Source organism: Nomascus leucogenys, chromosome 22a, assembly GCF_006542625.1.
Source record: "Nomascus leucogenys isolate Asia chromosome 22a, Asia_NLE_v1, whole genome shotgun sequence".
NCBI classification, from domain to species: domain Eukaryota; kingdom Metazoa; phylum Chordata; class Mammalia; order Primates; family Hylobatidae; genus Nomascus; species Nomascus leucogenys.
Window position 1 is genome coordinate 9788069 of NC_044402.1, and position 27544 is coordinate 9815612.

Here is a 27544-nt window from a genome sequence, read left to right on the forward strand (position 1 = left end):
AGAGCAAATTAAAAGTAATTAATTAAAATTAATTAATCTTAATTAAAAATAAAAAATTAAAATTAATTTTTTAATTTTTTTAAATTTTATTTTTCCATAAGTTATTGGGGTACAGGTGGTTTGTGGTTACATGAGTAAGTTCTTTAGTGGTGATTTGTGAGATTTTGGTGAACCCATCACCCGAGCAGTAGACACTGCACCATTATTTGTAGTCTTTTATGCCCCTCTTCCATTCTTCCCCCAAGTCCCCAAAGTCCACTGTGTCATTCTTATGCCTTTGCATCCTCATAGCTTAGCTCCCACATATCAGTGAGAACATATGATGTTTGGGTTTCCATTCCTGAGTCACTTCACTTAGAATAAGAGTCTCCAATCTCATCCAGGTCACTGCAAATGCTATTCATTCATTCCTTTTTATGGCTGCCTAGTATTCCATCATATATATATGTATATATATATGTATATATATGTATATATGTATATATATGTATATATGTATATATATGTATATATGTATATATATGTATATATGTATATATATATATGTATATATATGTATATATATATATGTATATATATGTGTATATATATGTATATATATGTGTGTGTATATATATATATATATACACATATATATACCATAGTTTCTTTATCCACTCAATGATTGGTGGGCATTTGGGTCAGTTCCACGATTTTGCAATTGTGGATCGTGCTGTTATAAACATGCGTGTGCAAGTATCTTTTTCACATAATGACTTCTTTTCCTCTGGGTAGATACCCAGTAGTGGGATTGCTGGATCAAATGGTAGTTCTACTTTTATTTCTTTAAGGAATCTCTACACTGTTTTCCATAGTGGCTGTACTAGTTTACATTCTCACCAGCAGTGTAGAAGTGTTTCCTGCTCACCGCATCCATGCCAACATCTACTGTTTTTTGATGATGGCCATTCTTGCAGGAATAAGGTGGTATCGCACTGTGGTTTTGATTGCATTTCCCTGATCATTGGTGATGTTGAGCAGTTTTTCATATGTTTGTTGGCCATTTGTGTATCTTCTTTTGAGAATTGTCTATTCATGTCCTTAGCTCACTTTTTGATGGGATTTTTTTTTTTATTACTGATTTGTTTGATTTTGTTGTAGATTCTGGATATTAGTCCTTTGTCAGATGTATAGATAGTGAAGATTTTCTCCCACTCTGTGGGCTGTCTGTTTACTCTGCTGACTGTTCCTTTTGCTGTGCAAAAGCTCTTTAGTTTAATTAGGTCCCAGCTATTTATCTTTGTTTTTATTGCATTTGCTTTTGGGTTCATGGTCATGAAATCCTTGCCTAAGCCAATGTAGGGACGTGACTTTTGTTGTTCCTCGAAAGGATGCCACATGGCCGGGCGTGGTGGCTCACTCCTGCAATCCCAGCATTTTGGGAGGCTGAGGCAGATGGATCACCTGAGGTCAGCAGTTCGAGACCAGCCTGGCCAACGTGGTGAAACCCCGTCTCTACTAAAAATACAAAAATTAGCTGGGCGTGGTGGCATTTGCCTGTAGTCTCAACTACTAGGGAGGCTGAGGCAGGAGAATCACTTGAACCCAGGAGGCAGACGTTACAGTGAGCCAAGATTGTACCACTGCACTCCAGCCTGGGTGACGGAGCGAGACTCTGTCTCAAAAAACAAACAAACAAAAAAAGGATGCCACAGTCCTGTTCCTTGGGTGGACAGTACTTTTCGAGAGGTCACTTCTTATAAGGAACCTCCATCCTATTCACCCTCTGTTCCTGAGGGGATGGCAGCTTTGACAGGAACAAGGAGGCCTGAGACCCGCCCCAGCTGCAAGTCAATGGCTGCTTCACAGCTCCCTGGCCTCTGCTTACCCAGCTTTCAAACAGACAGGACAATTCCTGCCTCATCTACCTTCCAAACTCTTTAAAAGCATCAGATGAAAAAATTTTTTTGTGATAAAGGTACTGACACCCACTCTTTTTGTGACTCTGGGCAGAAAGGGTCTGTGGTGTCTCTTTGATCCTCAGTGTTTTGCACATAGCAGGCACTCAATAAATGCTCAGCGGCTTGTCTGGGCGAAATCAAGTCTATATTATGCTCCATAGGTAACCTGTCTGTTGGAGAGCAAATCTTCTCAGAAACAAGATTGGATTCGTCCTGAGAGTATGTAAGGGCACTCCGAAGGCCAAGGAAGAATGTACCTGGCAGCCCAGGAGTGAAGACAGCACTTTTATCCTCTGTTGAGAAACCTGGGTTCTAGTTGCCGAAATGTTTGGCAAAGGGATCTGGGCCACTCCCTAAGGGTTCTGACATGGATGCAGCTCAGAGTGGTGGAATTGCGAGGATGTAAACCTTAGCAGCCGTGAGCAGGGAGCTGGGCAGGAGGACTTTTTCCTAAGAGGCAGCAAATGCCTCCTTTCCAATTGAAACAGGCAGTGCTGTTGTTTCAAATTATTACCATAAAGACATATGTGGAGGGCTGCAATCTCCATGTCAGCTTTTGCAAAAGGCAGGGGAGAAAGAAAGTAGATGAATGAAAGGAAAACACGAAGATCCATTGGTCCTTTTTGTTTTCTTTCTTGATTAACGGGGAGCATTTAGAGCTGGTGATGCTCATCTCATGGTTGAGGTTGAAAGAGGACTAGGGGTTCAGGCCGGGGTGCAAAGTCAGGCTCTCTCTCCTACTGGTAGCATAGCCACACATCCACTCCTTCACTCCAAGCCCATTTTCTTTACCTGACCTGTGGTTCAACACCCTAGTGGGCAGACTATGGAAGGTTCAGAGAAGACATATGCACATGGCAGGGACTCAATCCATGGAGCGACTTGCTGGAGAAAAGCCATGAGCAGACAATATAAGCTGCCTGCAAGGGCTTTTGACTTCAACATGAGCCAAAGGACCAGACCAGCTGGATAGAGGGTTTATCTTCAGGAAGTTTGATTAACTCCTCGTTAAGGGGGAATGTGGTTACTGAGATAGAAGACAAAGTATTAGAATAACTGTTCTGTTGAGCATTTGTAAGAAAGCTGTGGAATTATGCTGAGATTTTTATTTATTTATTTATCTATTTATTTATTTTTAGAGAGAGGGTCTTACTCTGCCACCCAGGCTGAATGCAGTTGTGTGATCTTGGCTCACTGTAGCCTCAAACTCTTGGGCTCGAGCAATCCTCCCACCTCAGCCTCTCAAGTAGCTGAAACTACAGGCATGCAACACCTCACACAGCTAACTTTTTATTTTTTGTAGAGACCAGCCCTGGCTGGTCTCCAGCTCCTGGCCTCAAGTCATCCTCCTGCCTCAGCCTCCCAAAGTGTTGAGATTACAGGTGTGAGCCACTGCACCTGTCCTGAGATGTTTATTTCTTTAAATATGGCCCACCCAAAGGCACATGATGGCAAATTAGTGCTACTTAAAAGAAAATACAGTAAGTTAAACCCACACACAATCAGAACCCCAGTGAATCGTATCTGCCACTGCAGACATTCATCACACACAGCTCTAGCTCTGGCGGTGGGCTCTCTAGGCAGCCACGTTTGCTGTTTGTCACACATACGGGTAGCTCCTTAAATGAACCTATGAACTAAAATGAGGGGTGCAAATACATGCCCAATGGCAACAGATAACACCAACCCCAGCTACTCCAACAGGGAGAAGGTGCAGGAACAAAGAGCTGGGCCATCCACGCCCCATGTCTGACTTGGCTACCAAGGAGCTGTGTGACTGTGGACTAATCCCTCACCCTCTCTGGGCCTTATCGTTCTTATCTCTAAATGTGGGTAATGAAAGTATTTCCCTCCTTGAGGTGCTGTGAGGACATCTTGAGCTGACAGAAGAAAAGCCCTGAGAATGAGGCCCAGTGCATGGTTTTGGGCACAGAGCCCAGCACCAGGGAAATGGTAATTTAATAAGCTGCCGCTGTGTTTAGTTTTAGTAGCATTAGTAGTAGGTGATGGTCGTGGCATTGTCTTTGTTTTTACTATTTAAAGATGGTGCATGTTCTGGGAAGAACTTTTTCAAACTTGAGAATTATGAGTTTACGGCAAATACACAATGGGCTATGGAAATGGGCAGGGACGTGTCTCGGGGCTCAGCCCCTTCCCATCTCAGCTCCTTGGACGTTAGGCACGGGAGATGTGGGACTTACTCCTCTTTAGACAGATGTGTTTGCTGGATTTGCTGATGCTGGGCTGAGTCCCTGGCACTGCGCACGGGTGGGAGGGAAGAGGCCTCTGGCCAAAGCATAGAGGTGAAGTTCCTGCCTCTTTCAGGCATGCAGCACAGGAATTGGGGGTGGCTGAGGAGGAAATCAAGTGAATGGGTGAGACAAGGGAGAAAGAGTGAGGAAGGACACTGCTCTGTCAGGGAGCTGAGCCCTGAGTCCCCAGATGGTAGCACGAGAATGAGGGTGCAGAGGATAAAAAATCTGCTGAATAAACTCAATATTCTGTTTAGCCACTCAAGCAATGAACATGCACCGCGCTGGAACTCTCTACACGTCACAAAGCACGTCGCAGCTCTCTTGGCTGGTCAGTGCTTGCTGTGCCAATAGAACGGCTGTCATTCCATTTTTACTGTTGCAGAGATAGTAGCTGTAGGGGGTCACCTTTGCGAAGGTCCCACAGCCAGTGTGGGGGCCAGCAGAGACCTGGGCCGGCGACACCAATCCCACCTCCTTCATTTTCTGTGCAGAATCGACTTCATACCAGCCCTATGTCCTGTGCTGGGGAGCCACACAAGAACCAGCCAATCAGCTCCACAAATGACAATCTAGCCCATAGGGAGGGAGAAGTCCCCAGTAATGCTACAGAAGAGCACTGGCCACTCAGAAGAAAGGACAGTGTCTTAGCGTGTGGGATCCAGGCACCTGGCTTTGTGGGAAGGGGATTCTGAATCCAGCATTGAAGGAGGGGAGGGGAGCATCCCAGGGACAAGGCACTGAAAATCTGGGGCACCCCTATGGGGAGCTGCATGTGTCTCAGCCTGACTGGTGTGGGCACCAGGAAGATGCATTTCAGGCCCAGGCCTAGAGATGGGGTCTGCTCATGGGAACAAAGGTTGGCCCAAGGACCTGGCACTGTATCCCATGGATAGAGGAAGCCACAGAAGACCCTCAGCAGGAGAAAGCTCCCTCTGGCAAGTGTGAAGAAAGGAAACAGATCAGGAAGCAACTGGAGTCACCCCCTAGGTGAGAAGCACCTGCAGTGGTCCAGGGAGAAGGAGAGGCGGGGCCAAGGGCTGCAGCAGTGGCATGGGAATTTGGATGGATGTTACTGGGTCAAGAAATGCCCAACCCATCTAGGGCCCCCTCAGCAGAGACTGCTGCCAGGTTAAAGAATATCCTATGAGCTACGCTGCCATGTGACAAGTGAGCACAGCACAGTGGCTGACAGCAAGGATGCCCAAACACGACCTGCAAATCCCCCTCTGCCACTTGCTCCCTGTGTGGCTTGGTGACATAACCCTGGGGCCTCAGTTTCCTCATCTGTAGAATGGGAATGATGAGAAGTGCTGAGAGCAGTGCCTGGCCCTTCATGTGTGCTCAATACATGTCACGCTGTGTCATTGCTATCTGTTATATTTGCAAAGCTGTTTGCACAAATTACCACATCCAATGTTCAAAATAAACCCACGGGGCAGACTTTTTGTTTTGTTTTGTTTTGTTTTGACAGTGTCTCATTCTGTCGCCTAGGCTGGAGTGCAGTGCTGCAATCATGGCTCCCTGCAGCTTCGACCTCCTGGGCTCAAGCAATCCTTCCACCTCAGCCTCCTGAGTAGCTGGGACTACAGGTGTGCACCTGGCTGGCTAATTTTTTAACACCACACCTGGCTAACTTTTTTGTAGTTTTTGTAGAGACAGAGTCTCACTATGTTGCCCAGGCTGGTCTTGAACTCCTGAGCTCAAGCAATCTGCCCGCTTCAGCCTCCTAAAGTGCTGGGATTATAGGCGTGAGCCACTGCGCCCAGCCTGAGGAAGGTAATCTTGAGCCCCTCTTCAAATATGCAAACAGGCTCAGTCATGACTTTCTCGGGATATGCAACCAGGCTCTGGCAGAGCCAAGACTGGGGAATCGAAGCCCCATGGGCAACCTGTGGCTACCCTGCACAGGAGATAGCCCCCCAGCTGTTCCCAGCCCCGCCAGAGGCAGCCCTACTGCTGCAATGCTGTAGGAGGCACCTGGGAGAGCTGGGCCAGGCAGGGAAATCTATGGATCCTTCCCACTCTCTGTTTGAGATGCATCCTGTCTGATCCATGAGCCCAAGTGGCTGCTGCTTTCTGCTTGAGGTCACAGACTCGTGGATGCATTTTCCAACATCACTTTTAATCTCCCCAACGTGCCTGAGTGTCTGGCTGTGTGGAAAAAGCCACAATGTTAACTTCAATTAAAAACTGTTCTCATGCCTCTTGCTTTGCTTGAAATGTTCTCAGCATGGGTGAAGGATTGGAGCCTTTCAAGATGTCTCCAGCAAGAAGGTAGATGATTAAAACCTGCCCCGGGAGGCCTGAGATGGTGCATAAGTATAAATAAGCCAATGTTCACAAGATTATTAAAAGAAGGGGGAGGTGAGTTGAGGTGGGAGTTAGGGAAGAGGGGAGGTAGAAATGGTGTCATTAAGGATCTTTATTCCAATGGAATAAAATGGCATCAGGTCACAGAAGGCAGTTATTTCCAGGAGCCACAAGTTGTGTTTGTGAGTAAGTTGGACACAGACAGAGGTGTAGAGTGACCGAGTGAGGAGGATATGCCCCATGAAGTGAGGGCAGGGAGGAGAGTGGAGACCCTGAGCTGAGGGAGTGAGCCATGAGACACAGCACGTGGGAGCCAGGTGGCTGGTTCAAATCTGAGCCTCAGTTGCTTCACCTGAAAATTGGGCTTAACTGTAATCTCGACTTCAGAGCATGGTGGTGAGGCTTAGCTGTGCTGCTCCATGTAACGCATTCAACAGAGAGCCTGGCACACAGCAAGGCAGGCGTTAGCATGGTCAGTATGGTCAGTTATGGTTATGGTGACTCAAGGGACCAATGGCACCTGAAGGTTAACTTCTCCAACCTCCGTGACAGGAACCAAGAGACGTGAAGGAATTTCAGTGCCTCCACATGGTTCTCCACAATGGATCCAGGGGTGGAGGTGAGCTTCCTTCCAGGTAGAACACAGGAGGTCTGCAGGATTCTCTCCCAGGAGATCTACTAGCACCACGTGATTTTCCTGACCCAAAGTATAAAGAATGGACTCTACTTCCAAGGGCCAATAGACATCATTCATCAGCAGGAGGCCAAACAGATTCCCCTTTTGCAGAAGACATCACTCCTGCAATGTTTGGCAAAAAGGAGTCTGCTGCTGGGCCAGTTCCCCCTGTGTGCCGCTGGGGTTCAATGAGCTCCTTCAGCCTTAACCATTCCAGTAGATGTCCTGAGGTCTAATCCTCAGCATCAGAAGAGAGTGACAGGCAGCTCCAGCCATTGGAACCAGTCTTAGTTTAGCTTGTTTGTGCTGCTATAACAAAATCCCACAGACTAGGCAATTTATATACAATAGAATTTTATTTCTCCCAGTTCTGGAGGCTGGGAAGTCCAAGATCAAGGTGCAGGCAGGTCTGGTGTCTGCTGAAGGCTTCTCTGCTCTCTGCTTTTGTGCCTTGCTGCTGCACCCTCGGGAGTGAGGAAGGCTGTGTCCTCACAAAGTGGAAGGGACAGAAGGGGTGCATTCACCCCCTCAAGCCCTTTTAGAAGGCATTAATCCATTCATGAGGGGGTTAAGCCCTCGTGGTCTAATCACTTCCCAAAAGCACGTTTGTTTCCTGACTGGGATAATACCATTGCATTGGGGATTAAGCTTCAACATGAGTTTTGCAGGAGACACAAATATTCAGACCACAGCAGAACCCTGTAGGTGTGCCTGTGAGCCCCATTAAGTGTCTGATGTTTGAGTTACCTTCATACTGGCTATAGCCCTGATTGAATGGAGCATACTTTGAGGCCAGCGGCCCTGGTGATTGACAACCCTGGAGCTGAGAGGGACCTTGAGCACCTACCAAAGTCCTCTGTCAGGTATGGTGACGAGGATTTTTGCCATATATCACAGAAGGAGGCGTGGGGAGCTGGCACCATCGACAGGTGAGGTGCAGATAAATTGTATGAGGCTGTAAAGAATTTGGACCAGGGTTTTCTGACTGCAACTCCAGGAGTTTTTCCATCTCCCTATGAAATAAGAGATCTTAGGGTCTACACACTCAACCTGCACTTTGCAGACCAAAAAAAACAGAAAATAGTGCAACGTCATCATAGGCACCATTTCCTGGCCAGCCTCTGCACACACATGGCCTTACCTAATCCTTACACCTCCATGAGCCAGGAGAAGTCATTCTCCCCATTTTACAGAAGAGGAAACTGAGCTCAGGAAGATGGGTGATGTGCTCGAGTCACCCAGCTGGTTTCAAACTCGGGATTCAAACCTAGGTCAGTCTGATTGCCTCTCAAACCCTTGACCACCATGCAGTGCTGAGTCCCTCAGTGGAGCCCAGCGAGAAGGAGGAGGTTCTCACCACTCTCCTCTCCCTAAGGTCACACAATATGCAAGCAGCACTGTCAAGACCAAAAAGGCCCAGCTGACCACCCTGACCCCCTTGCAGGGCGCCTTGGGCAATTCTGTATTCCCCAAGCCGGAAGCTCACAGAGGGCCCTGTCACGTGAATGCTGAATGTACAGCCAATTGCTGCTGCATGCCACCAGCATGCTGAGTGAGCTGCAAGAGGACTGCAAATTGTCTTGCTTTTTCTAATAAGTTCCCTCTGGGGAGCAGCTAGAATGGCCTACACCGCATTCCGAGAGGCTCAAGCTATCCAAATAGCATCAAAAAGACTTTACTGAGCACCTGTCCCTTTCAGGAACATTCCAAACATTTCATGTTTATTATCTCCTTTAATTCTTTCTTAAATCCCAGGGTGTGGGTTCCTTGTAACAAAGGACACTGAGGCTTAGCTTAGAAAGTACCACCCAGTCCCAGAGCCTAGGCGCGACCCGGGCTCTGAGATCTCTGCTCCAGGCCTTGCAAAACCATCTACCCAGGTGATTCTGCCCCACTTGGCAGGGAAGAAACAGGAGCCAGAGGACTAAGTCAGGGAGGGATAGTGAAGGAAAGAGATTTAAGTGGTCAGAAGGATGGGCTGTAAATCACGGTGATCTCGGCCCTGCTGCCCCCTCTCCATGGTCTATTCTGTACCAGGCACGGTGAGGAGGCTTCATGAACACCACACTTCAGAGAATCCCTTACAGAACTTCTGGAAGACAGGAATTATACCTCCTCTTACAGGCTGCAGAAAACAGAGGATCAGAGAGGTTCAGGAGTTTGCCCAAGGTGGTACAGCTCAGCAGTGGTCAAGCTGAGATGCAGGCTCAGATGTACGCAGCTGCATTTGTGAGGGATACGTATAAATGCATAGTTGGAAGGCAATTCTGCATAGAATCCTGTTCTGTATGCCTTTTGAATAGAGGATTTCATAGTCTCTGTTCTGGACTATCTTTTCAAGATGTGGGTAAAGTAAACAGCTCTGAAAAAAGACAGTGTCCCCTTTGGGGAGAGGGCACATCTGTTTCCTGACCAGGATAATTATATCTCTCACTCTGAGGCAAAGGCTGGGCAGGTTTGCTAGCAGTCTCCCTGAAAAGAGTGGGGTTTCCTAAGCTTGAGGTTCCTCAGCTGTCACACAAACCCATGGCATGCGCAGAACCCACCCGGGCTGCTCCACGTCGCCCCATGGGACCTGCAGAGCAGGGAGCACTGATGTGAGCATGAAGCTCAAGCTGCTTGCTGCGGTGTGAGTAATAATGCCCTTTGACTCCGGGAGTCTCATGTCTTCTGTCTGCATCTTTGAAATTTTGGAAGACTAATTTGAAGGCAAAGTAAAATTGCAAACCCCTCACAGTTCTTGACATATCTGTGCTAAGTTTCAAAAAAATTAGTTGTAAAAATCCTAGAGGAGAGAAGTGGCTGAACAGCAGTGTTTAGGAAAGAAAGATCTCCTATCAGAATGAGTCAAAGGTTTTGCATTAGACAAGGCAAGATTTGGCTCTCAATGGCCACATTAATGAATGTATTAGGGCTAGATCCAAGGAGGTAATAGATTTTCCTGAATTATCATGTCCTGTTCTGAGAAAACTGTTCTATAAGAACACTGACAGACCAGAGCCTGACCTAGTGAAGATTTTTAGAGAGAATGTGCATTTGGGAAAACAGTTGAAGAAAATGGCTACATTTAGTCCAAAAAAAGGGATGATGCAGGGGGTGGATATACAGTTTTGGTTCAAACATAATAATTGCTGGTGTCTGTGCTGCACTGCACAGTTTGTTCTTTCTCATTCACCATCTCATTTGATTCTCCCACCCATACTATGAGCTATTACTACTGTTCCCATTTAACAGAAAGGGAAACTGAGGCTCCAAGAAATTAAGCATCTTGTTCCAAGTCAAACAGCCCCAAATCATGAGTGGCGGAGCCAGGCCGGGAACTCAAGCCTCCTGCTTCCCCATCTCAGGTGCCACATTACCATATTTAAGCAGCAAAATCCCAAGGCTTGTGGCAACTTATCATAACTACCATCAGTGCACTGCACAAATGAGAATGCCTTGGCTGGGGACCATGATGTGATTTCCCCGGCAGTGCAGTGACAGGGCCATGCTGTAGCGTAGAGAGATCTGACTCCCATGGAAGTCTCTGTTTGGCGAGGTGGTGAGCCTCCTGTTGCTAAAGACACAGACACAGCGGGTGACTCACCCTGCATAAGGGATGATGGGGAGGGATTCTGGCACATTACAGTCTGTGCTTCTACACGGGCGGTTTGGTCAGGGTCCCAGAATAGCACAAACAGACGAGTCAGAACTTCCACCACGCTCCCCAACTGAGGGGTCATTATGCTCACTGCGGGCATTTATTAAGGCCTTCCACCCGCCAAGCCCTAGAGAGCTGTAAAGAGAGGCACAGCTTACTCCATTAGCCCTGAGGGTCTCCTATGCAGAGGAGAGGCAGACAGATGGGTAAAGAGAGTGATGCGACAGACGCTTTAGTGTTCTGCTGGGGGCTGTGGCTTGACTCCCTGGAGTGCTCCCTCCCCAAGACCTCAGGCTGTGGGTGGGACCACATCCCTCCTTTTTTCGGTACCTCCTCCCACAGTGGGCTGCTGGAGACTAATGGGGTGAGCCGTGTGACCTGGCTAACAGTGTTCTGTAACACTGGGAGGCTTCTGGGTGACAGGTGGCCACTGGAGACTGAACAGGCCAGGGCCATCATGGAGGTGGGGCTCTGCTCCTCCTCCAAGACCACCAGCTGCTGTTGGGGCTCAGCCTGGGAGTTCTAGGACCATGGAAGAGGAGGGGGCCTGCCTGCTCCATGCTGGGCCCGGCCAGCCCAGGGAGAGTCCCCTTCCGGGGGCCAGGGGTCTGCCCAGGCTTTGCTCATCTTCTGCTGCCTTCCTGATGGATTCATCAAAGTCAACATGTACTGGGCACCTCTCTGCATGGCTGCCGGGACACAGAAGTGAGCAGACAGCAGGGACTGTGTGGCGCCCTCGCTCCTTGGTCACCTTTCACGGGAGGTGAGCAGCTGTCAGGACAAGGTGCCATTAGTGAGAGCAGGGACTTTAGTGCTTGTTCCCCAGCGTCCCCAGTGCCTAGAATGGTGTCTGGCCCATCATCCGTGCTTGTTAACACTTGAGAATTAAATGGGCTGGGGAAAGGTGTGGATTCTGGACATGGTTTCAACCATCCCCACTCATTTTTAAAAAGCAAGAATATTAGTCAAATGCAGTGAGGCCCACAAAACTCTGAAACGACATTTCAGTCTTCCCGAAGGGATCCAAAAAGCCCCTCTAAATGGCCTCTGGGTAGGGTGACCAGCTATCCCAGTTGGCCTGGGGCTGTCCCGGTTTCAGCACTGGAAGTGGAAGTCTCCTGTCTTGAAAGTCCCTCAGCCCTGCAGAAACCGGGGCGGTTGGTCACCTTACCTCTGAGTCACCATTTTGACAGAGAAGTCCAGAGGTTTAGAGGGGCCAGCCCTCTCCAAATACAAGCCCCATTGCAAGACCTTGAGCCGGCGTCTTACCCTGTCTGGCCTCCACTCTCCTCCTGAATAAACTGAATGATCACAGGTTCACACCATGGAATCGTTCAGAGGAAGGAGAGGGTACTGCGCAGAATGCCTGTAGTGCTGGGCCCAGCATGCAGCAGACACTTTGCAGGGGGACAAGAGAGGGGCGCTGGGGACTGGGGAGTTTGAGGATATGGGGCAAGGGTGGGGGACTTGGTGGTGTCCAGATTGCTGGCCTTGGGGAAAGTCATAATCCAGACTCAAAGAGGAGGTGCCCGGCAAGCTGATGCAAGACATAATTTTCCGTCCAGGTTTTTCTTGTGCCTTTATTGATTCCCTGCTCTTCCTTTGTTGGTTTATGAAATATTTACTGGGTCTAGCCCTGGGCTGGGCAGCAGCAATCCTGACATAAATGAGATGAGAACCTTGGCCCTCAAGGGAACCTTGGAAGGGAGGGATGCTCTGATGGTGAGCTGCAGGGGCAGAAGAGAGGTATGGCCCCTCCCAGGAGGAGCAAGCTTCCTGTCCTCCAATGCCCCTCTCAATTCTTTCAGCCTCCTGTGGGGTCCCCACTCCCACCTCTGGCACCAGCCTGTCTGAGTCGTGGGACACCTGGCTTCAGCCACAATCCGCTCTGCCCAGACAGGCTGCAGAGACAGCTAGGCTGGAAGGAGTTGTGACATAGAACCACACTCTCTGGGACTCAGATCTGCCTCCATCTCACCCCAACACTCTAAAATCCATCAGCTGTGACTCAGATCTAGCCTTGACCCCAGCTTAGCCTCTTCTCACCTGGATGACTTTGGGCAAGGCCCCAAAGCTCTCTGGGCCTCCGTATCCTCTTCTCTAAAATGGGCATGCTGAATGTGTTGCCTTCATAGGCTGCCCATACAGCACAGAACCTGGCTCTTAGCAGGTGCTCAAGATTCACCTACGACATCTATCCTCTTCTTCCACCAGAGGGCGGGCTCCTGCCTCACAGGTCTTCGTGCCTAGGAATGATGTCCTGTATGCAATGTGTGCTCTCACGCTGTTGGCAAGGATGACAAAGATGATGAAGGCTGGCAATCACTTCTTTCTGGCTTTCCACATTCCCCAACACAGCCTGCCTGCACGGCTGGCCTTGACTGATTGATTTGATTATTGGGATATGCAGCAGGGCCCGGGTGGAATCTCCATAGGAAGAGAAGAAGGATTGGCAGGAGGTCAGAGAGAAGGCAAGAGATGCAGGAAGGGCTGCTAAGACTTGGTGCAGAGAGACGGGGGTGCAGGGTGCCTGGGAGAGCACATTAGTCAGCCCCCCTCAGGTGTCCCTCAAAGCTGCTGGAAACCAAGTCTTAATACATTTCTAATCAGCTTCCAGAGCTTCATGCTGAGGAGATGGATGAGGGGTCCTCACGAGGGCTGGAGGAAATCAGCAGTGTTCCAGCTCTTGGCTAAATGGGAGGCTGGCAAACTGCGTGGGCCTCAGGCTGGAGCAACCTGCTCCCACCATTTCCCCTCACTTTCATCCTTCTGGGGAACAAGGCTTCCTAGGGCCCGGGTATTTGGGATGGAGGCCTAAAGAACCCATCTCTGCTCACTGAGCTGCCCAACTCTGGCTCCTGGTCTGCAGACCCCACACTTGAATCACAGACTGGCTCCCTCAATGTCTCATGGAACATCCTGTCACAGGATACCTGGAAGAACTCCAAGTGGCAACGGCAGACTGGAAAGGAGTTAGGCTGGTCCATGCATGATTTGGCGTCCTCACTTGTTATTCCCCAGTCTCACTTGACCTGTAGAGTATGTATGTATGTTACTCACATTTTGTGGCATTTGGGAGATAGGGAGAAAGAGAAGTGCTGGCTGGACCAGGGGTCCATAGCTGGGAGGTAGGGGTAATGGTCTAGATTTAGATTCAAGTGTTAACATTCCATTTCCCACAATGGGAGAAAAGGAGGAAGGGTGGAAATACAGCTGTTAAAAACACAGGCTTAAGAGAATTCCACGTCCAGCCAAAATGGAGTAATAGGGACTAGATTTACCCTCCCAACTGAAACAACTGAAAAACCAGATAAAATACTTGAAAATGATTTTCAAGACACCGGACATCAGACAGTGAAGGACAGGGACCCTCGAGTGACGAGAAATTAGCAAGGTGAGCCATACAGGTGCTCCCGTTTACTGCCTATGGAAAGTTTCCAGGCCATGGAGCAGGACACTCAGGCAGGGCTCAATGGATTCCCTGAGTTGAAGAATGGAAATGAGAGTCTGAGGAGAGTGAGGCAGCTGGAGACCACAGGGCAGAGTATGGAGAGAAGACAGCCGCGCACAGAGAGAACCCTGGGGTTTGAGAGAGGGACCACTCAAACATTCAATAAAGGACAGATGAGTGCATGTTTGTACAGAAACTGCCTGAGGCAGGGAAAGAATCACCCAAAGAATTACACAAAATAGTGCCTGGAACCCATATAGGGCCAGAAATAGTGCCTGTTTCCATCACCCATCTTGAAAATCTCATAATTTATGAGGCACTGAGTAGTAGAATACTCAGAACAGCATTGCCTTAGTGATGGGGAATAATTACTCTTAGATTAAATTTGGCTTGATCCTGCCAAACAAATCTTAAAAACAGTACTTGCAAAAATCAAACTGTTCTCAAGCATCTGAACTGCATCCCAGAACAAAGCACAAGAATATTTATGGGAATACAAAAATATCTAGCATACACCACAGTAAAATTCACAATGTTTGGCATCCAACCAAGAATCATCAGGCATGTAAAGCAGCAGGAAAATATGAACCATATGAGGAGAAAAGGCAATCAATCAAAACCAATCCAGAATTGACATATTTAGAATTAATAAGTGAGGACATTAAAACAGTTGTTATAACTGTATTCCATATGTTCAAAAAGCTACAGGTAACAATGAACATGTTAAGAAGAGAATGGAAGAGATATGTTTTCATATAAAAGATCCAAATTAGCTTCTAGAGATGAAAACTATAATATCTAGTATCAAAAGTACACTGGGTGGGGCTATTATTAATAGCAGATTAGACATTGCAGAAGAAAACCTTGTTAACTTGAAGACATATCAATAATAACCATCCAAATAAAACACAAACAGAAACAAAGACCAAAAAATAAATAAAATGAAGAGAATATCAGTGAGCTGAGACAACTTCAGGTGATGTAATATATGTGTATTAGTCCCAAAAGAAGAGGAGAGAGAAGACAGAACTATATATATATATACACATATATATACACACATATATATACACATATATATACACACATATATATACACATATATATACACACACATATATACACATATATATACACATATATATATACACACACATATGTATATATATGGATACATATACACATATATATCCACATGTGTATATATATATGGATATATATATATGGACATATATAGGCACCATATATAGGCACATATATATATATACACATATATATATATGTATCTCCAAAGAAATAATAGCAGAAAAATTCCAAAGGTGATGCAAACTATAAATCCACAAGTCCAAGAAACTCTCCAAACTTCAAGCACAAGAAACATGAAGAAAATTACACTAAAGTACGTCATAATCAAATTGCCCAAAATCAATGATAAGGAAAAAAATATTAAAAGCAGCCAGATGTCAAAAAGATGCATTATGTTCAGAGGAACAAAATAAGGATGGCAGCAGATTTTGCACTGAAAATAATGTAAACTAGAAGATGATGGAACAATATCTTTAAACAAACTGTCAACTTAGAATTCTATGCCCAGGAAACAAACAAACAAACAAACTTTAAAAAAAAAAACCCTTTTCCCCCCCCTAGACATACAGAAGATGAAAGAATGAATCACCAGCACTTCTGCATTACTAAAAAAGTCTTTCAAGCAGAAGGGAAATCATACCATATAGAAACATGGATCTGCACAAAGGAATGAAGGGCACTGGCTATAATAATGACGGGAAAATAAATGAAAATTTTTCTTACTATTTAAACCATTTAAAAGAAAACTGACTTTCAACAAATAATAACAATGTAGTCTGAGGTTTATAACATATGTACAAGTAAAATGTGTAACAACAATAGCACAAAAACTTAGAGGGGAGAAATAGAGTTATACTGTTTTAAAGTTCTTTCTGTAAGTACAGTGGCATACACTATCACTTGCAGATCCAATCTGACCATCTGTGCTGCTTTTTAATTGGAGTGTTTAAACTGTTTACATTTAATGTGATTATTGATATAGTTGGGTTTAAATCTATTATTTATTGTATTTGTTTTCTATTTTTCATCTGTTCTTTCCTCTGTTTTTCTTCTTTTTCTGCCTTCTTTTAATAGGTTGTAACAAGTTAAAGATCTATCCTATAAATACGAAAGCAACCATAAATTAACAAAACAGAGTTGTGTGTAATAAGCCAGCAGAGGAGATAACATCGAAACATTTAAATTTCCCAACCCAAAATAAGACAGAAAAAGAAGAAAAACAGAGCAAAGGAAGGATGAAAAAATAGAAAATAAATACAACAAATAGTAGATTTAAACCCAACTATATCAATAATCACATTAAATGTAAAAAGTTTCAGCTGGGTGCGGTGGCTCATGCCTGTAATCCCAGCACTTTGGGAGGCCGAGGTGGGTGGATCACAAGGTCAGGAGATCGAGACCATCCTGGCTAACATGGTGAAACTCCATCTCTACTAAAAAATACAAAAAAATTAGCTGGGCATAGTGGTGGGCACCTGTAGTCCCAGCTACTCGGGAGGTTGAGGCAGGAGAATGGTGTGAACCCAGGAGGCGGAGCTTGCAGTGAGCCGAGATCACGCCACTGCACTCCAGCCTGGGTGACAGAGCGAGACTCCATCTCAAAAAAATAAATAAAATAAAAGTTTCAACACTCCAATTAAAAAGCAGAGATTGTTAGATTGGATTTTAAAATAGACTCTTAAAAATTTATGTCCACAGAAAAACCTGAACAAGATGTTTATAGCAGCTTAATTAATAATTGCCAAAACTTCAGGTGATCTGCCTGCCTCGGCCTCCCAAAGTGCTGGGATTACAGGCGTGAGCCACTGCGCCCGGCCCAACATGGTGAAACCCTGTCTCTACTATAAATACAAAAAATTAGCTGGTTGTAGTGGCAGGCACCTGAAATCCCAGCTACTCGGGATGCTGAGGCAGGAGAATTGCTTGAACCCAGGAGGTGGAGGTTGCAGTGAGCTGAGATCATACCACTGCACTCCAGCCTGGATGACAGAGTGAGACTCCATCTCAAAAAGAAAAGCAAAAACCTGGAAGCAACCAAGATGTTCTTCAATAAGTGAATGGATAAACAAACTGTGGTACATCCAGACAATGGAATACTATTCAGCACTAAAATGGAAAAAGCAGGCTGGGCATGGTGGCTCACACCTGTAATCCCAGCACTTTGGGTGGCCGAGGCAGGCAGACCATCTGAGGTCAGGAGTTAGAGACCAGCCTGGACAACATGGCAAAACCCCATCTCCACTAAAAACACAAAAATTAGCTGGGTGTGGTGGCATGCACCTGTAATCTCAGCTACTCGGGAGGCTGAGGCAGGTGAATCACTTGAACCCAGGGGGCAGAGATTGCAATGAACTGAGATCACGCCACTGCACTCCAGCCAGGGCAACAGAGTGAAACTCCATCTCAAAAATATAAAAAACAAATAAAAATAAAATAGAAAATAGAAAAAGCTATCAAGCCTTAAGTGCATATTACTAATTGAAAGCAGCCAATCTGAAAAGCTACATACTGAACGATTCCAACTATGATACCCTGGAAAAGGTAAAACTGTGAAGATAGTAGAAAGATCAGTGATTGCTAGGGGTTGAGGGGAGGGAGAGGCGAATACATGCAGCCCAGAGGACTTTTAGGCCAGTGAAAATACTGTCTATAACTTGGATCCACATAATTATGCATTTGTCCAAGCCCACAGAATGTACAACACCAAGAGAGAACCCTAATGTAAACTATGGACTTTGGAGTGTTCTGTTTTTGTTTTTGTTTTTTGAGATGGAGTTCCGCTCTGTCACCCAGGCTAAAGTGCAATGGCTCGATCTCAGCTCACTGCAACCTCTGCCTCCCAGGTTCGAGTGATTCTCCTGCCTCAGCCTCCTGAGTAGCTGGGATTACAGGTGCCCACCACCACACCCAGCTAATTTTTGTATTTTTAGTAGAGACAGAGTTTCGTCATGTTGGTCAGGCTGGTCTCGAACTCCTGACATCAGGTGATCCGCCTGCCTTGGCCTCCCAAAGTGCTGGGATTACAGGCATGAGCCACCGTGCCCAGAGGCTTTGGAGGATTCCGATGTGTCAATGTAGGTTCATCAGTTGTGGCAAATGCACAGCTCTGGTGGGGATGCTGATGGTGGAAGAGGCTGTGCATGAACAGGGGCAGAGGGGCATCTGAGAAATCTCTATGCCCTCCTCTCGATTTTTCTGTGAACCTAAAACATCTCTTTAAAAAAGTTCTTGAAAATAATAGGCTGACGTGATGCAGAGACCTGTGTTTGATCCCCAGCTGTGTGCCCTCTAAGCCTCAGTTTCCTCACCTATAAAATGGCTCTGAATGTGGCTATTCCATGGGGCCATTGCAAGGATTCAGTGAGATTCTGTGTGTTGCTCAGCACAGGGTTTGTCTGGTCCCTCAAAGGCATCTGTTGAATGGTAGCTGTGATGGGAAGGTACAGGGATGTCTTGAGGGGACACAGTGAGGAGGGAGTGAACACAGATGGGTCTCCATCACCTCAGTGTAGAAAAATCTGGGGTGCAGGACCTGAGCAGGACAGAGCAAGTGCTCCCTAAACACTCAAGCATTTCATCGGAGACCAGCCATCCACCTGCAGATGTCTCAGTTCTCTTAGCTTTGTGAGATTCCATTGTTTCAAGTCATATGTCTGAAATCTTAAAACACTAGAAATTTGGTCTACAAAAATCACTGGAATGTTTACATCTTGAACTGCTCATTACACCTCTGCAGAAAATGCAGCCTTATACCCTCTCCTGAAGTGGGTCTAATTAGAAGGATAAAATATTTAAATCTTTGCAATGGAAACCTGAAGTACAACAAGACAAGCCCTAAGATAACAGACAATTTGTATTTTAATGATAATTCTTGCTTGAAGAAAAAGAAGCACTCATTGGCTGAAGAAAATATTCTCTAAGGGGCAGGCTGCCAGACTCCCTAGGATTCTATTTTTCTGGGCAGTGATATGTTCCTCTGGGGACCAACAACTTCTGCTAGTTTCTTGCATATCTGTCAGAATGAGGCCCTTCCCTGTAGCTAAGTCAGTTTCAAGAGATAACAAAATCACCTCTCCAATAGGAAGAGATGTCTTTTGTGTCTTTTTTCCCCTCCGTGAAAAATGATTAAAATGCAAATTAACTGTGAGTCTCTCAAGGTCCTGGGGGTGAAGAGAAGGGGAATTAGCAGGGGATATGCCAACATCTCGGCTGTGATTAGATACACGTGTAGTGTCTCCCAGAAGGACAGGCCCAATGTTAATATGATGTTAATATGTAGGTGAGACTGAATCTTCCCACCTGGCAAGGGCCAGATTCTGAGAGACAGGCGAAAGAGAGAGGTGGGGGAATTCCCAGCTCCTCAAGCACAGGAAGCCTACTTGGATCTCCCCAATATGAAGTTGAACCAAATAAAATGGTCATTTGATAGGTCAAAAATGGTCAAACGTCAACAATGTCACATGGTTCAGCCTAATAAAGCCATGGCCTACCTCCTTAGTAATCAGTGACTTTTCTACTGGGCTTGGCAGTATTTTAAGGTTTTGCCAAGCTCTACACACCCTTGTTTAGTCTAGAGATAATACACTGGCAGCCCTGGGATGAATCCAGCCCACACACCTGTTTTGTTTGGTCCAAGTAGTAGCCAGTCCCCAAGGACAATGACCATCCATTCTGTCCCTCACTCCTAGACACACACACTACATCAAGAGCTGGAATCCAACTCCCCTCCCTTTAAATCTGGGCTGGCCTGGAGACTTTCTTGACTAAAAGAATGTAGTGTTAATGACATTCTGGGACTTCTAGGCAGGTCCTACGAAGCCTGCAGCTTCTACCTGGAACTGCTAGAACACTCTTTCTTGGGGGAGCCAGCACCATGCAAGAAGAGCAACAACCTTGGGACCTCCATACTGGGAGGAAGCCCAAGCCACCTGAAGAAGCCCTTGCAGGATGAAATCCCAAGAGGAGAGTGGCCAAGTTGCCTAGAGGCACCAGACAAGTTTGGAGGAAACTACAGGCTGGAAGCCTAGACTCCAGCCCCTGCTGTTCCAGCTGATGCCACTGGGGCAAAAACAAACTGTCTAGCCAAGCCCTTCCTCAATTCTGGTCCCACAAAATCGTCAGCACAATAAATGATTGCTTTAAGCCATTAAGTGACTGAAGTCGTAAGCAGTAACAAAAACAGTCCACACCATGGTTGGTAGGTCTGGTAAAAATTTCTAATTAGTTGTTAACATTAAAACACCCAGAGTGCATGAGAAAATCAAAATTTCAGCTTTCTTTTAAACACAGAAGGACCTGCGGCCCCAGGCCTGTGTTTCTGCATGGCATGAGCAAGGGGCTAGAGCTCCAGAGCCCCCTCCAGGCCAGGCTGGCCAAGCTTTCCAGGGCATCACAGCCCCCACTCCATCCAATTCCACTCCATGAGGTCACTTGGCTGGTTTCAGGCTCCCTGGCCTCATACACCCACCCCCTCACCACCTGACCCCTCTGCTCCAATGGCCACTAGCAATTCACACACCCAACAGGAGACACTGTTTCAAGCCCTCTTGCCTGTGTGCACACAGTTCCCTCTGCCCCAAACACCCTCACTCCTATGTCTGCATAAACACCATGCATCTCTCAAACTCAGTTCAAGTCAAAAACCCCTGAAGGCTTGCCTGACTTCTGGGCTCCTGGGGCCCCTGTGTTTACCCCCATCTTGCTATCTATCACTTGGAAGGCTCTGAGGCACATCCCTTAACCCCAAGCATTCCATGTAGGGAGGGTCTGGCACACAGGAAATATTTTCTACGACACTAAATGAACAGTTCCGTGAGGACACAGTTTTGTCCCCATTTCACAGATAATGAAACTGAGGTTTAAATAAGTGATCTGTTCACTGCTGCTCTAAGATCAACAGCTGCTAATATGAGGGCCAAGACGCTTATCTTTTATGGGTCTTCAGAACCTGTTATGGGTTGAATTGTGTCCCCTCGATAGGTAGAATGAAGTTCTAATCCCTGGGTCCTCTGAATATGTCCTTATTTGGAAACAGAGTCTCTGCAGATGTAATCAAGTTAAGATAAAGTCATTAGGGTGGGCCCTAAGCCAATACGGCTGGTGTCCTCATAAGATGAGAAGAGACTCGGAGAGACACACTGGGAGAATGCCACATGACGATGGAGGCAGAGACTACAGCAATGTGTCCAGAAGCCAAGGAATGGCAAGGACTGCAGGTAACACTGTGATGCCAAGACAGTGGCCTGGAACAGATTCCACCCCCACCCCCAGCACCTTCAGAGAGACTACTTTGGCCCTGCTGACACCTGGATTGTGGACTTCCAGCCTCCAGAACTGTAAGAGAATGAATTTCTGTTGTTTTAAACCACCCAGTTTATAGTAATTTATCACAGCCTCAGGAAACTAATAGAGATTGGTTCAAGAATTTGTTTAAAAATATACACGGCTGGGTACAATGGCTCAGCACTTCAGGAGGCCAAGGCAGGAGGATCGCTTGAGCCCAGGAGCTCTAGACCTGCCTGGGCAACATAATGAGACCTCATTTCTACTAAAAATAATTTTTAAAAGACTAGCCAGCCATGGTGGCGTGTGCCTGTAGCCCCAGAGACTCAGGCAGTTGAGGCGGGCAGATCGCTTGAGCCTGGGAGATTAAGGCTGCAATGAACCATGATCACACCACTGCACTCCATCCTGGGCAAGAGAACAAGACCCTGTCTCAAAATAAAAAAGAATAATAATAAAATAAAAATGTACACAAACACAACCTCCTGGATGGATCAGAGGTTGGATCAGAGGATGGATGGAGCTAATCCATGGAGGGTCCCCGGCCCCCCCAGCTCTTGCAGGCCCATACGGGGTGCTGCAATGACATGGAAGGATGGCCCTGCATCAGCGGATGTGGCTCCACTCCTGGCCCTCTGTTTGCTGGCTGAGCCTCCCTGGCTATTCATTCCAAATCTCCCTTTCTCGATGATAGGAATAATAAGGCACCCACCTCAACTACAGGTTTCCCACCTCTGGCAGGTGTGGCCTGGAGAGAGGGAGAAGCTCAGTTTTGGAGCAAGTTCCAAGGCTATGTCATCCTGGGCCCAAACATTTTAAGTTGCTGAATCGATACTGTGTTAGGTGACTTCCAGTGACCACATGAGTTTTTAATGGCCTAAGGGTGACCAGAGAGCCAGGGATCTGTTTCATCCAGGGAAGGAGAAGTGGGAGAGTGGATGTATCCTATAGGGTGGGCTTACACTCTGAGTCTCACCCTTCATTGACCACTGGGATCAGCTGGGGAATGCAAGGAAAGTGCTGGTGCCTGGCTCCCACCCCTAGAATCTGATGGGAGTATTGGAGGTGAGACCTGGGCAGCAGGACTCTTGAAAGCTCCCAGGTGATTCTAATGGCAACAACGGTTGAGAACCACTGGGTTGAAACCACTCACTACAGGGACGGGACAGTGCAAGACAAAAATAAGGTTGAGCTTTTACACCCGAGGCATGCTTTAACAGGAGAGTTACACCGTAAGGACAAGTGAAGGAGCCCTCCTGTCTCTGTTGTCCATCCCATTCCCCCATAATGAGTGCTGGCTTAGCATGCAGAACATTCCTGAAATGTTCGCTCCAGCACGATGGCCTCTGTGTCACTGCACTTCTTGGATGATGTGGGCTTCTCCTGGAGTAAGTGAGCGCCCCAACAGGCCCAAGTGGAAGCTAAGGCTTTTTAGGACTTAGCCACAGAATGTCACCAATACTGCATTCTCTTCACCAAGAAAGCCACTAGACTTTCTCTTCACCAAGGCCAGTCACAGATTTAAGGGGAGAAGAATCAGATTCCAGCTCTTGAAGTGGTGGGCAGCAAGCGTGTCCAGGAGGGAGAGAGGGAATGCATGGCTGCTGTCTTTGAACATGGGTGATCCCGCCAATGACACAGGGATTTTGGACTCAGTCCTAAAAGACTGTGATTCTCCCCTTGTCCCCAGCCCACTAGGTGTCCAGGTGGCCCTGTCCTCTTGGCCATTCCTGGTCAAAGAGAAATGCATGCCCTTTTTCACTGTTCACATCCTCCAGAGTCTCCAGAGACTCAGGCACTGTGTGGAGTGGGGCTGGGGTGTTTCCAGGGTGGGAGAGAGGGCAACTGGGAGCCTCCAGGGCTCAGAAGCAAGATGGGGCCCACGAGTACACTCTCAGTGCCCACAGCCTCTCTTACAGCGTCATACAGCCACGTGTACCGCACCAGGGAGGGCACCTCTATGTAAGAGGATTTGCCAGATAACTGGTGACTACTCTGTACACCCAAAGAGGATATCTATTTAATGCTTAGCTTCTGAGTGGAAAATCTTTCTAAAATGGCTTATGTGTCCTGGGTCTTCTTAAGCCAAAAACAGGAATCACATTTAACAACATGGGGAAGACGAAACGTGGGCTTGGAGTCACGTGGATCTGGTTTCACTGACTTAGTTAATCACACAAGCGTGCACGCCCAGCCCCAGGCATCCCTCCAGCTCCTATCCTCTACAGGGGCTGAGGTTTTCCCAAGGGACTGCTTCAACTATATGCCATTCCCCTGCTCAGTAACTTGCAGTGGCTCCCACTGCCTTACTGATTAGATGCAAACTTCTCACCCCACCAATCAGCACCTTCTATAATCTGGCCCTGGCCTCTGTCTCCCAGCCCTCCAGCACCCCTATCCTCTAGCTTTCTGAAGAACTCTGTGAATATTTCCTGGGCTTCCCTATCTCGATACCTCTCCACCTAGAACAGTCTTAACTCCCAGGCCCACCAGGAGATATATGCCTATAGTTCTAATCCATCTACAGCCCCCACTGTCAAAGTCCTGATGATGACAGCTGTTCAGTGGCATTGGAATTTGACACTTCGAATTCACCATCTTTTCCTGTTAATGTCTTTTCATGAACATACATCTTGTCCTCACCCAATCCTCTCACAAATACTTGAGGACCTACTACGTGCTGGGCACCTTCTTCAACCCAGCACTTTAGCCATTTCCCTCTTTGGGTCTTAGCCGGGCCCATCATTTCTCGAAGATTTTGTAAACACGCAGAAAGAAAATCTACGTCCTATTCAAGTTTGTCCCACAGGATCCCTGTCTCAGTGCCTCACACAGAGCTTGTCATAAGGCAGGTACTAGACATTTGCTGAGCAAGTGGATGGATGCACCAACATTTCACTGCAAACTGCCCCCTGCTGAGGGAAAGACTGCACAGGGAGACAGTGACCGTCACACACACCTGGTGGCCACAGGACACACCAGGAGCAGGGTCTGAGCACTTGCTCCATCCAAGCACTGCCAAGTATTGCCGGTAGGGAAGTAACAGTTCCCATCCTTAAGGGGGTAATGGGATGAATCAACAGCAGAAAGCAATCCACTAGAAAGGCACAATAGTAAGACGACTTCCCAGAGGGAGGAGAAGAGAGAAATCATTCTGAAATAGATCTGTCCTGTACCTTACATCGTATCTTTCTCAGGACGAAACAATAAGGTGGAAAACCCTTTGCAGATACTCAGGCCCAGAGTTGAAATCCAGTTCTCCTCCTTACAAATGGCATGTTCTTGGGCAAATTATTTAATTTCGTTTAGTGTCTTGACCTGTAAAATGGGGCCTCCGTCATGGACTTGTAAGGATTTGCTGTGATAAAATATGCCAAGCGCCCAGTGTGTGGCACAGAGTAGGTGCCCAACAAACCTTAGCGTCTGTTCTCACGTGTGTGGTACTTCATGTTTCCATTCCTTGCAGCTAGCACAGTACTGCGCATGTAACCAATGTCAAAAATGTGTCAAGGAGAATACATTGACCAAGTGGAATGTGAATTGTAAACAGAAAAGGAAAAATAGGAACCTGGTCTCTGGGCAGATTCTGCCTAAAGACGTTAAAAAGCCCTGTGTTTATTTTGTCAAGTTGCCATGGCAGCAACTGATGCTCCAGCCAGCTCCAGGGTTAGCAAGGATCAATTTATCTTGTAACCATGGAAATTCCGGAGGTTCAGTGGGATCCAGAGGGGAAGGCAGACACAGTTCTTCTCCAGTCTAGAAATAAATCCTGGAAAGCCTCCTTAGTTTTCATGTAGCTAAAACCATCATTATCTAAAATGATGTTTACATGACAATTTTTATAAGTATGGATTTAGGCACAGGAGATGTAAAATCAGGCAAAAAAAAAAAAAAAGGGGGGGCAGAGATACTCAGAAGGGCAATTAGCATCATGGAAAACTTGAGGGGCTGCCGGAGAGCCAGGATCTAGACCCCCAGAGCTAACTTGGGGCTTCTGCATCTTTTATGCCTCCATTTGCAGACTCGCTGTCCACACACAGTCTGGATTTTGCTGTCACTTTTTAAACAGGCTTCCACTACAGGTGAAGCTTGGGGAAAAAGAAAGTGTCCCCTCAAACCTCATTCCCTGTAAAAGAAAACAGCAGCAGATGGGGTCCCTGCCACATACCCTGGAGACAGAAGGGAGCCTGGGTGGCCTCCCGACCTCTCTGCTCCCACCGTAACCAACCAACACAACCAGAGAAGCTGCAAGATGTGGCTTTGGTAGATTGGGACTTACTCTCCCAGGCCAAATGCAGCCCTTCCCTGGAGCCAGCTCTGGGTCTTCTCTAGGGCCACAGACTGATGGAGAAATCCGGGATTTGTCTTTGTTCTGGCTCAAGAGAGTTAAGGCACAGAAATAGAATCATCACCCAAGCTCAGAACTCCAGGGCATTCTGCTGGAGGAAAATTCAAGCTGTGAGAGATTTGTTTTTCCGGCCATTGGGAGCCTGTTTGTGTCGGGGGGAGAGTTCTGGCCGCGCTGGGCACTGGTGGCTCTATCAGACTCCACACAAAGCAAAACAGGACAAACGACCGCGGCGCGTCGACGCTTGGCGGGTCACGGTCACAAAGCGGGTCTCAGCGCCTTCCTCAGGCGGCGGCAGAAGGGGCGCTCGAGGTCACCGGCAAGAGACAGATTACTGGCGCCTCGGGAAAACAGAGTGGGGAAGAGCGAGACTGTGCGCCCATCCACGTTCGCGCGGGTCTGAGCTGCCCCAGCCTTGGAGGGCTCCGGGAAGCAGTGGGGGATGGGCAGGAAGGGGGCGACTCGGGCTGCCCAGGCTCCTTGCAGCCTTCCTGCCAACGAGAGGGGCCCGGGTGGGAACAGCTCGAGCCGCGGGGGTGCGGGGCGCGCAGCCCGCCCCACCCCGGGAGAGCCGCGGTCGCCGCCCCCGACGCGTGCACCAAGTGGGGGTGCCCGGCTCGGGACAAAGCACCGGGACGCGGATCGCGGGCGGGCGCCACTGCCCAGCCCCAGCGTGGAGGGCGAGACCGTGGCCCCGAACCTCCCCAAACTTGGCGGCCCGGGGCGCGTGGGGAGGGCGCCCCGTTACCTGCGCGGCCATAAAGGAGAGATCCATGGTGTCGCTGCCGCCAGCGCTCGAGTCCTCGCTGCTGCCGCTGCCGCTGCGGGTCAGCCGCCTGCACAGTTGGCAGGGATCGGGCAGAGCAGCGAGCGTCCGGAGCCCGCACGGCGCCCTCGGCTGTCTCTGGGCTTCTGGCTCCAGACCTCTGCTAGGCGGAGGGCCCCGAGCGCGGGGGCGGGCGGGGCGGGGCTCGGGGGGACGGTGCGCCCCTCCACGTGACCACTCCCGGCCCCACCCCCGGGGCGGGGTCCGTCAGAAACCCCAAGCGCTCACAGTCGCCTTCCTTCGTGGACGGGATGGGGAAACTGAGGCCCGAGGCCGCCCCGCTGGTTGGTGCAAGAACCAGCCTGGAAGCCAAGTCCTGGGCTGTTGGCGCCCCGCCCCGTGCAGTTGAACCCAACCCACCCGGGGCTGTGGGCAGCGCTCTCTTGGGGCTGACACGTTATCCCGTGCCTGAGGACCAAGATCGGAGTGACCTGGCTTTCCACGCCAACGCTCCTCCCAGAGTCCGGTGTACTCCCAGCTCGGCATCTGGGCAGAACGAGGTTTAATCCTAGCCTTGCTTTGTTGTGCGGCTTGAGCAAGATAGTGTCTTTGAGCCTAGATCTCCTCATCTGTGAAAAGAGAATATAGAACCGAATAATTAAATGAGATAGGGAATATAGCACGCGGTGTCCTCAATAAATGAGAGTCCTAACATGGCTAATCATCCAGTGGAGACGAGGCTGTGAGTGGTGTCTTCGAGGACCGCACGGTGCTCAGATTGCACAGCGGG

General features: G+C 47.9%; 1 protein-coding gene across 2 annotated transcripts in view; it reads right to left on the minus strand.

Annotated features, from left to right (window-relative positions):
• Window positions 1–26935, minus strand: part of C22AH14orf132 (chromosome 22a C14orf132 homolog) — a 55794-nt gene extending 28859 nt beyond the window's left edge. Inside the window, exon 1 of one of the 2 annotated variants that reach the window (XM_030802730.1) lies at window positions 26737–26935. In XM_030802730.1, the coding sequence (XP_030658590.1) occupies window positions 26737–26763 (27 nt within the window). In that variant the 5' untranslated portion in view covers window positions 26764–26935. Of the gene's footprint in view, window positions 1–25919; window positions 26691–26736 lie in introns of those variants that run through there. The other variant, XM_030802731.1, reaches the window with a different exon arrangement.
• Between the last annotated feature and the right edge of the window lie 609 nt (window positions 26936–27544).